The sequence below is a fragment of the Octodon degus genome, unplaced genomic scaffold, assembly GCF_000260255.1.
Source record: "Octodon degus isolate 3935 unplaced genomic scaffold, OctDeg1.0 scaffold00123, whole genome shotgun sequence".
In the NCBI taxonomy this organism is placed as follows: Eukaryota; Metazoa; Chordata; class Mammalia; order Rodentia; family Octodontidae; genus Octodon; species Octodon degus.
In genome coordinates this window covers 1440921-1451335 of record NW_004524699.1, presented here as the reverse complement: position 1 = coordinate 1451335, position 10415 = coordinate 1440921, and the positions used below count along the sequence as shown (strand labels likewise).

General features: G+C 64.3%; 1 protein-coding gene across 1 annotated transcript in view; it reads left to right on the top strand.

Annotated features, from left to right (window-relative positions):
• The first annotated feature begins 4217 nt into the window (after positions 1-4217).
• Nacc2 (NACC family member 2) overlaps positions 4218-10415 on the top strand; it is a 43571-nt gene continuing 37373 nt past the window's right edge. The window contains exons 1-2 of the mRNA XM_023700240.1: positions 4218-4249; positions 5247-6196. Of these exons, the coding sequence (XP_023556008.1) occupies positions 5305-6196 (892 nt within the window). The 5' untranslated portion in view covers positions 4218-4249; positions 5247-5304. The remainder of the gene's footprint in view (positions 4250-5246; positions 6197-10415) is intronic.

The window sequence follows — 10415 nt, the reverse complement described above, 5'->3', positions numbered from 1 at the left end:
GGGCTGGGGAAGAGAAGGGTGTGCTGGGTGGGTGGGGTGGGGCGGGGCCAGTGGGATCCCAAACAGAGCTCCCAGCCCCGCGCCCATCATCAGGGCAGCTGGTGCCCGCAGGTGCCACCTGCTCTGTGGCTCCCCAGGCGCAGGCATGGGATGGCTCTCACGGCAAAGCACGACCCCTGAGCTGAGTGCTGCTGTCTGGGGGTCCTGGGGACCCGCCGTCGCCCGTGATGTGTGTATGCCCTTCCCCAGCCGCGTCCCCTCTCGGAACCTGGGGGTGCTGATAAGCAGATTTCTGAGTCTGCAGATCCTGGCACACTGCCCTCTCCTTCTGGAAAAAAAAAAGAAAGAAAAGCAAGCAAGCAAGCTTCCGGGCAAACATTTGTTAGTGTGGTTAAAACTGGCTTTGTGGCCACCGCTGTCCAGGCTTGCGGTCGGATGGCACTGCTGGGGGCCTGGGGGTGCAGTGGGGCAGGCACCTCCTCCAGGCACCCCTCCTGTTCCTCACTGACCACCTCAGTGGTCTGGGGGCTGGGCAGGTGGGGACCCTCACCCTGGTACTCTGCTGGCCTGCCCTGCACCAAGGGCGAGGGCCGGGCAGCCTGCAAGCAGGGCCCTGCTGGGCTTTGGGTACCCCAGTGGGGTCTGTGAGTGGGCCAGGCACTCCCTTTGGGCCTTGCGCTTTGGTGGTGGTGCCTGGGGCCAGCGCAGCAAGCCAGGAGGTGGTGGCTGGGTACTCAGGCCCAGAGGCACATGGCTCTGAGGCCTCAGCAAGGGCTGGCCCTCGCTGCCTCAGGTTCTACCTTGCGCCCCGTGGAGGAGGGGTGGACCAAGGAGCCTGTGTGGTCACGGGTTGTCCGGGTCCTCTGGGGGGGGTTAGCATCTAGAAGCCGAGACCCCGCCTGCCGCCCCGGCCCCTTCTGCCTGGTCCTGTTGGGGGCCAGCGAGTCCCTCAGGGCAAGGCGAGGCTCTGGGTAGCCTGGCTCTGCCCTGGGCGGCTGAAGAGATCAGTGCAAACCTCGGGGCCTGACCTTGTGCCCCCCCCCGCCCCAGCTGCTGGGGACCAGCACAAGCCCAGCCCACAGCTAGGTCAGCCCAGGCCCGGCTTACCCCTGTGACACCTAGTCAGGGGTGCCGCCATGACTCTGCCAGCCCTGGACGGTGTGAGGTGCTCCCTGCGGTCTGGGGGTCCAACCTGCTCTGCTGTCCTGCCAACCTGGGGAGCAGCGTGCCATATCCTCGGGCGATGCCGCCGTGAGTCTAAGCGTCCATCTCGCTGCAGGCTGTTTCTCCCCAGAGGCGGGGCCAAGGCGCCGGGGGCGCTCCCTCCTTTATACAACATTTCGGGTACCAAGACCCCTCCACCCCCCCCCCACCCCACCCCCACCCCCACGTTGCCTGTGCTTTTGTCGAGGTCCAGACCCTCTTATTAGATTGGAGAAATTCAGTCCTACAGAATGATCTTATTTAATTCAATCTATCTTGTCCTGTCCTCCATTGGTGGCATTCCTGTAGAAGCGAAAGGGGCGTCCCAGCATGGGGGCGGGGGCTCTGAGGGCTGGGGTGGGTGCCTGGAACCTCAGGCACCCAGGCCTGGGCATCCATGTCCTTACTCAAGCTCTGCCTGGGGGCTGAGCCCCGCAGGGCCTCCCTGCCGTGGGATGGCCTGGCCCTGGGGCGCGGGGTGCCGGTAGTGCTCCTCTCAGACACCTGGAGTCTAGACCCCAGCTTCTTCAGGGTCTTATGCAGACCCCACCCTCCCAGCACCAGCTCTTTCCTCTGTGTGTGTGAGGGGCAGTACGAGGGGACCCTAAAGCTGGCACCACCGTGGGGTTTGGGCTTGGGATTTGGATTGTTTGCGTGGGTTTCCCAAAGTGGGTTCCACTCCGAGGGGCATTAGGAGGGGGAGTTTCCTCAGTGCAGTGGCTCTGAAGACAGCTGGATAAACAGAGTTCTCAGAGTCCTTCAGGGACTTCCTAAACTGGACTCTCACTGTGGAGTAGAAGCAGAGGAGTGGCCTTGCTTGGGAATCAAGGAGGGGAAACCAAGTCACAGAAGAGCGGTGGTGGGACACGGGACACAGCTAAATGCCACAGTGCGGGACCCGCCCCACCATGGCCAGGCCTGGCCCCTGGTGCCCCGCTTTCCCGGCCTGTGCAGCGCCAGCCAAGCCTGCTTGAATCCTTCCTGCTAAAGTTCAGCTTTGTTCTTGCCCCACCGAGGCTTCTAAGAAAGCAACCTAAAACCAGCCCCTGTCCGGTCCTCAGGGGCCGGGTGCGGGCAGCGTCCTTGCCAGCACAGGTGGCCTGGGGACAGCGCTGCAGAAGAGCCAGTTGTCCTAGTCCCGGGGCAGCAGGCAGCCTTGTCAGCTCCTGGGGACAATGGCTCCTTCTCTGGGGAAGCCAGGCACAGGTCCCCAAGGTGCACATGCTGACCTGCCTGGCGGGTCACTGTGGGTCACCACCAGCGCTGCCGTGCTTCTCTGTGCCCATCCCGGGCCCCTGGCCCAGTGCTCCTGCTGCGTCCAGGGCTGCAGGAGCCTTGTGCTCTCCTGTAGACCCTGCCCCTGGTTGGCCTAGCACTGGGTCACTGATACCCTTTGGGGACAACACCCTTTGCCCACCATGTATGGGCTGGGTCCCCTGTACACAGAGGAGACCCCATCTGGCTCAGGGGGCTCCCCATGTTGTGGCCTTGGCCTGAGGTTGCCTCCCCAGAGGCCGGTGGAAGACCCCAAGTGCCCCCAGCAATGAATTAGTTGGCCAAATTGCCCTGGGGAGACCTGGCCCTGGGGGCTGAGCAGGGACCTGGGGTGAAGGGTCGGTCCAGGGAGAATTAACCCCAAGTCCCCACCTGGCAGGCTGAGCCTGGGCAATTCCTGCACACACCTGGTCCCCGTTCCCCTAAGTCATCAGAGAGTGCAGAGTCCTGGCCTCTGGAGGTGGAGGAGGCGCTGAGGGCCCTGCTGATCCCTGGGTGGCTTCCATACAGTGGGCTTCTGTCCGTCTCAGAGCAGAGCTGGTGGTGTGTGAACAGGGGACGGGGTGACTCAGAGGGGACATGGAGCGAGGGGCCGAGCGGCACTACCTCCTTGCCAAGCCTTGAGCCCGCGGTGGCAGATGTCGGGCTGCAGTGTTTCCTTCTGGGGGCCACATCTGGTGGTGGTAGAGAGGGAAACAGAGGCAAGGCCACCCCTGAGTTCACCCAGAGCCCCCATGGTCCATGCTGTGTGACCCTGCACTGCTGTGTGACCCTGCACTGCTGTGTGACCCTGCACTGCTGTGTGACCCTCTGTGCAAAAGGCTCCAAGGTGGGGGGCAGCAGCGCTGGGAGGGGTCCCTGAGCACAGACACTGCAGGATTTCATCCAGAGTGGATGGTCTGCCTGGGGACAGCCAGCCCCAGCCAGGAGTCCCTGGGGACGTGAGGGACAGCAGGCATCCACCTTCTATGGGGACAGAGCTGTGCAGCCAAGTTGCTCTTTTCTTAAGAGCCCGGTGGGGATGGGGCTCTGAGGCAGGACCTGCCGCCTGCTGCCCAGTAGGGTGACCGAGATAGGCAGGGACGGCCTGTACCCCTTCCCACTGCCTTCCCTCCCTGGCCGCGCCCCTCCGGCAGGCTCCCGACCCCCCCCCCCCACGGCCCCCTTGCCCAGCCTCCCGCAGCCCTGGAAGAGTTGAGGCAGCAGCGGCTGCCAGCCCTGCAGACTGTTTGGAATAGTTTAAATGCTTTGACACGGGGCTGCACTGGGTGGCGGGGAGGCAGTTTGCTGGGTAATTCATATGCAAAACTGCACTATAAATTTCCAGGCTGCCGGAGTTGCCGAGGCACAGCGAGGGCTCCCGCGCGCAGTACAGTATTTCTGCCATCTTTGTTTGCTTTGCAGTGAGTCATCAAAAGTCTGTCTTGCACCAACACCCGGAGCCGCGCATTCCTCTGGCACCAACGCGCCACTGTTTTGAAAGCCGGGGCTGGGAGCTGGCATTTACTTCAGCTCCCAAATCAAAGGCGGCTATTCATTCCCCGAGCTGCGCGAGTGTTCCGTCCGCATCCGGCCGCCTCATTGAGATGCTGCGCGCCGCCCGGGAGAGCCGGCCTGGGTGCAGCTGAGCTGCGGCCGCCGAGCCGGGCGCCCCGCGCTCCCGAGCCCGCGCCCTCCCCGCCCGGCTCGGCTGCGTGTGCTGCATTCCGGCTCGGCGGGCGGGCGTGCGGGGAGTCTGCGGGCCGACTGCGCGGCTGCGGCACCGCCGAAGGTAGGTCCTCGCTCCTCCCCTGCGGCCGGCCGGCCGGCGGCAACTTGCCCGCAGCGGGCACTGCGGGCCTCCGGCGCGGCGCCTACCTGCCCGGCTCCCGCGAGGGTGGCTCCGCCCGCGCCCCCGGCCGCCCGCACTTTCCTCGCGCCGGACACAGCGGCCTTTGTGCGGCCCCTGCGGAGTCGGGCCAGCGCCTTGTCCGGCCGGCCCCCGCCCCCTTCGCATAGTCGCCTGATAAACAGTGGCCGCCTGCCCCACCTCCTGGCACGCAGGGCGCCTCCTGAGACCCCTCAGTCAGTTACCTGGGCTGGGACCTGAGCCAGCAGGATTGGCTGGGAAGAGGGTCAGGCGCCCGTGCATCAGGCTGCGACGAGCTCCCAACTGCGGCTCCTACCTGCCAGTGCGGGGGACCCAGGTTAGGGTCCCTCCTGCCGGGGACGCGGGTGTGGCCAAAGGGACACCGTGCGCCCTGAGCCGCTCTGGCATGGCGCAGGAGTGAGCGGCGTCCACGGTCCCCGCAGCCTCAGTCCACTCCAGCCGCCAGACCCTCCTCCCTGCCCACGGCTCCCCAGGGTGGACAGGGACCCCGGAGGGAGGGAGGGAGGGGTAGCCCCCTGAGTGAGGCTGCTCAGAAGGGAGAGGGAGACACAGTACCTCCAGAGGACCAGCACAAGCCCTGGGGGACGTGGGGGGGGGCTGGCAGCTCTGAACTTTTGTTCTGGGAGAGGAGTTGCTGGGACTCTCCCAGCTGAGGCCCTGGCCCCTCCCCAGGTCACTTAAGCTGCCCTCCTGGTCCCTTCCTGTGCCTCCACAGGCCCAGGCCTCTGCCTTGTGTCTTCCGGAGAGCGGGGGTCCTTGGGAGCAGCTTGGTTTGTGAGGGGGCCTCTCCAGTTGGTCCTGCAGCCCAAGTTGGATGTGAAACCCCGGGGACCCCTCGGGGGCTCCACGTGGGGGTGGGGGGACCACAGCTTCCTCTGACCACCCTTTTCTCTCGCAGATGTGCCCCGCTCGGGCCGCCCCGCGCCGTGTCTAGCCCGTCCGCCTCGCTGCCCGCCATGTCTCAGATGCTACACATTGAGATCCCCAACTTCGGGAACACCGTGCTGGGCTGCCTGAATGAGCAGCGGCTGCTGGGCCTCTACTGCGATGTGTCCATCGTGGTCAAGGGCCAGGCCTTCAAGGCCCACCGGGCTGTGCTGGCCGCCAGCAGCCTGTACTTCCGTGACCTGTTCAGCGGCAACAGCAAGAGTGCGTTTGAGCTGCCGGGCACGGTGCCGCCCGCCTGCTTCCAGCAGATCCTGTCCTTCTGCTACACGGGCAAACTCACCATGGCGGCCAGCGAGCAGCTCGTGGTCATGTACACGGCTGGCTTCCTCCAGATCCAGCACATTGTGGAGCGCGGCACCGACCTCATGTTCAAGGTGAGCTCGCCCCACTGCGACTCACAGACGGCTGTCATTGAGGACGCCAGCTCTGAGCCCCAGAGCCCCTGCAACCAGCTGCAGCCGGCCGCCGCCGCCGCCGCCGCCCCCTACGTGGTGTCCCCTTCTGTGCCCATCCCGCTGCTGACCCGCGTGAAGCACGAAGCCACGGAGCTGCCGCCAGCCACCGGCCCAGGGCTGGCCCCCAAACGCCCACTCGAGACGGGACCCCGGGACGGCGTGGCCATGGCTGCGGGGGCCACTGTGGCTGCCGGTGCGGCCCCACTCAAGCTGCCCCGTGTCTCCTACTATGGGGTGCCCAGCCTGGCCACCCTCATCCCCGGCATCCAGCAGGTGCCCTACTCCCAGGCGGAGCGGACCAGTCCGGGCGCCAGCAGCCTGCCTGCCACTGACAGCCCCACGTCCTACCACAATGAGGAGGATGAGGAGGATGATGAGGCTTACGACACCATGGTGGAGGAGCAGTATGGCCAGATGTACATCAAGGCCACGGGCAGCTATGCAGGTATGTGCCAGCCCACAGTGGACGGTGGCCCGGGGTCCTCGGGGCGGTGGGAGGAGGAGCTGGGCAGCACGTGGGGACGGCCAGTCCCCAGCTCCGTCAGCTGCAGGTGGGTGCCCCAGCTGGCTGGGCAGACAAGGGCTCAGAGGGTCTCAGTAGTCCTCAGACTTGCGAACTGGTCACAGGCCGCTCAAGGCCACAGTGTCCCTGTGTGTGAAGTGCTCGGGACCCCGACGTGCTGTCTCCCTCCCTCCTAGCCTCCAGCCTCAGTCCCCGGTGCCTGGCTGATCCTACCGCAGGTGTCTTCCTGAGGCCGAGACCCCCCTGTGCTTTGCCTGCCTGTGTGCCTGCTCCCTGGCCTGGCACCGGCAAGTGGGCGTCAGGGCTGGGTGAGAGCATGCTGAGGAGTGTACACCCCTGTGGACCCCGAGGCCCAGGGTGCCCTGGTGTGAAATGCCGTATGTTGTGTGTGCCCCAGAGACCATTCGTGTTCCTGGCGCCCACAGTTGCCAGCCTCACCCATGTGGGGGGCACCAGGCTGCAGTGAGGGGATCCCCTGCTTGTTCACACACCTTCCTGAGGCAACAGGAGCTCCCCCCAGCCTTGGCACATCTGGGCACCTCTGGAGCATGTGGCTGCAGACTGCGTGGCAGGCTCTTGGTGTCTGCGAGACACCCCACGCCCACTCAGCCTGCAGAGAAGCCGCCAGCCTTGCCCTGTGCACCCACCCGATCCGCTTCACCACGGTACTCCAGGGAATGTGGGGTCTTGCGTGGATTCTGCCACGCGGAGGCTACGGCCGCTGGGCTGGGCTCAGTAGTTCTCTCCCTGTGCCAGGGACCAGGGCTGGCACCTTCCGGTGTTGGCCCTGGATGTGCTGGATACACTCTGGGGCTCTGCCTGGTGTGCACTTTCCTCACCTGTGGACCCCCGGGGGAGAAGAGGAAGGCCGAGCCCCTTCCTCCGAAGACTCTGGCACCCAGAGTTCCTTAGGTCACAGACCTGGGTACTTGGTGTTCTGCTGTCCCTGAGAACACCGGCCTGCATGGTGGCCGTGGGTGGGCAGAGTCGGGGCCAGGCAGTCACCTGCTGTGCTCAGCCCTGTCCTGGGGCAGGGTGGGGAGGCGCCTACAATGCCCCGTCCTCTTCCTCGTCAGCTGGATTTCTGACAGGGTGGCTGCTGCCTGCCCCGGCAGGTTTCCTGAGGAGCTGGCAGCGCAGTCTCGCACGGTGTGTGCGCAGGGTGGGCGCTTGGGCCCCGGGGCGCTGCCCTGCCCTGCCCTGCCTCACACGCTCAGGACCGGCTGCTGGCTCTCTTTGCCCAGCCTGTAAGTGGGGCAGAGCAGGGTGTGAGATTCCTTGGTTCAGATCTGGGTTATTGGCGGTGACGTTGCTGGTGTCTCTGAGTGTGCTGGGGGAGGGAGGCCTGGCCAGGGCAGAGCCTGCCCCAGCGCTGGCTCCAGACTGGCCCTGCACCCCAGCTGCCCTGTCGAGTACCTCCCCACTCCACCCGCCAGGAGCTGGGCAGGATGCTGTCTGTGCCCGGGCTCTGGGATGCGGGGGCTGCTGGGTACCCTCGTGAGCAGTCTTCGATCCTTCCTGCCTCAGTTTCCTGTCAGCTGAGCAGTTGGCCGGTGGGACCCCGTGTCTCGATCCAGCATGTATGATCCCAAGGCAGTCCTGGTGCCACCACTTGTTTACTGGGCACTGTGGACAGCATGTCCAGGACATTGCGAGGACACACATTGGACGGGGGAGGTGACAGCCTTGGCCCGCCCTGCGGGGCTGTTGTGTCCCCATCTCTGCCACCTTTGCCCTCGTCCTGCTGAGGCTGCTGCCCAGAACCAGTACCTTGATTGCCCTGTCCTCCACCCCAGCACACTTAGGTGGTGGGCAGTGATGCCATGGGGAACAAGATGCCCACAGAGTCTCCCTGAGGCTACCCCAGTGCCTGCTGCGTGGGCCCTCACTGTCCCCAGCCTGCCCCTGTTTCTGCCACATGGACATCGTCCGTTGAGCAGGATGGGCTTGGCAGTGTCTTGGGAGCAGAGCGTAGGGACACCACGTGGGTACAGTTCTTCCTGGGAGTGAAGCATGCACGTGAGCACACATCATGCACATGTGAACACATGTCAGGACATGGTGTCCCCAGCTCACGCTAGACCTGCCTGCAGCCCTCTGATGGGCCGAGCTTTTGATCACACAGGGGTCTGAGACAAGCCCAGGGCCCCAGGGCCCCAGGTCCGTGCCAGCCCTACCCTTACCCTCCCCAGGAGGGGCGGTGCCCTCCCATTTCCACTCCTGTCCCTGGGTCCCCTGCTCCTGGTTCTGTGACTGCCCCTTGCACATACCACTTCAGATGTCCTGCCAGCTCAGTGTCCAGCTTCATGCTGGCTGTGACTTAGGGGACGTGCCCATGAGGAGTTCCTGTGTGGCCTCATCCTGCCGTCCAAAGTCTGGACACTGGACAGACACTATTTAGAGCAGTGCCAGTTTCTGGTGCCCTGGTGCCCCGATGCCCTGGCTTTGCCCTCTGAACCAGTGCTGCCATGGCCCCAGGGTTCTGGAGGGAGACAGCAGCCAGTCCTGCCCAGGCTTGTCCTTTCCAGTGACACCTGTGTGGTGACTTGGGCGTGGTCTCTTCCCACGGATGAGCTGTCTCTGCTGTGTGGCCAGTAGGGCTCCACCTGGGGAGTCCTGATGGCAGTCCCCCACCTCCAGGCTCAGAGTAGCCCCATCTAGGAGTGTCCCTTGCTGGCCAGTGCGTAGGGACATCTGTTGGAGGCCACTCCTGGCAGTGCTCAGAACTCAGAGGCTACCGGTGGGATTCCCAAGAGAGGACGCTTGGAGCTGGGTGTGCATCCCCCTTCCCTGCCACACTGTCCCTTGGCCTGGGCAAGGACAGCCCACACTTAGGCCCCCAAGGAGCTCCGAGTCCAGGTGGTGCAGAGTGATGGCTCCCCTTCTGCCCGGCACCTCCCTGCCTGATGGCTGGCCTGGGTGGAGGAGGTACCAGTCATGTGTCTGTCCCATAGCACTGTATGGCTTCCCCCAGGGTCCCTGGCTGTGGCCACTCCAGGTGGCCCCGGGGTCACCCGCTGGTCCTGCCCCTCCCCAGCTTTGGAGCAGCACCCTGTGTACCCAACACTGTGCACCCAGCGTCCCTCCTGCCCAAATTTGTGTTGAGGTCAGATGACCTGTGGCCCAGGCTTGCAGTGGGCCCCTTACCCCCAGGAGCATTTCCCAGCCCAAAGGTCACCAACACTAGCATGAACAGGAAGGTCCGGGTGCCCATCTGTGCCAGCGTTGCTACCCTCCTCCTCCACTCACCGGGCCGCCCATCCTCAGCACCAGCACCAGCACCACATGAAGGGTGCAGGCAAGTGAGCTGGGAGCGGTCAGGACTCGTGCATGAAGCCAGGTGGCCCTGGAGTGTCCCCTGCCCAGTCCTCTCACTACATAGCCCAGGTTGGACTTGAGCTTGTGGTGACCCTCCTGCCTCAGCCTCCTGAGTGCTGGGATTATAGATGTGTACCACCATGCCCAGCTCTTCAAATATTCTTGCCTAGATTTTTGTTTCTTTTTAAAGAGTTTGAGTTCTCTAGTTTGTAAACAAGTCCTTCATCCAATACTTTCTCCCGAGCTGACCTGGCTTTTATGATCTCAGTGGTATCCGAAGGCAGAAGCTTTAATCTGGATGGACAGCAGTTCGCTGGTGCCTCATGTCACAGCCAGCTCTCCTGTGGCGGGTGCAGAGGGCCGGTGCTCCCCCCTCCATGGGGCTGTGCACACGTGTGTGTCTGCATGCACGTGCATGTCAAGTGCATGTTCTGGTGGCCGGGTGGCCCCGCTCTCCTGTGGCGGGTGCAGAGGGCCCGTGCTCCCCCCTCCATGAGGCTGTGCACATGCGTGTGTCTGCATGCATGTGCACACCAAGTGCGGGTTCTGGTGGCCGTGTGGCCTTGCTGTCCTGTGGTGGGTGCAGAGGGCCTGTGCTGCTCTTCCATGAGGCTGTGCACACGTGTGTGTCTACATGCATGTGCACGTCAAGTGCGTGTTCTGGTGGCCGTGTGGCCTTGCTGTCCTGTGGTGGGTGCAGAGGACCCTGTGCTGCCCCCTCCATGAGGCTGTGCACACACGTGTGTCTGCATGCATGTGCATGTCAAGTGTGTGTTCTGGTGGCCGTGTGGCCCCGCTCTCCTGTGGCGGGTGCAGAGGGCCC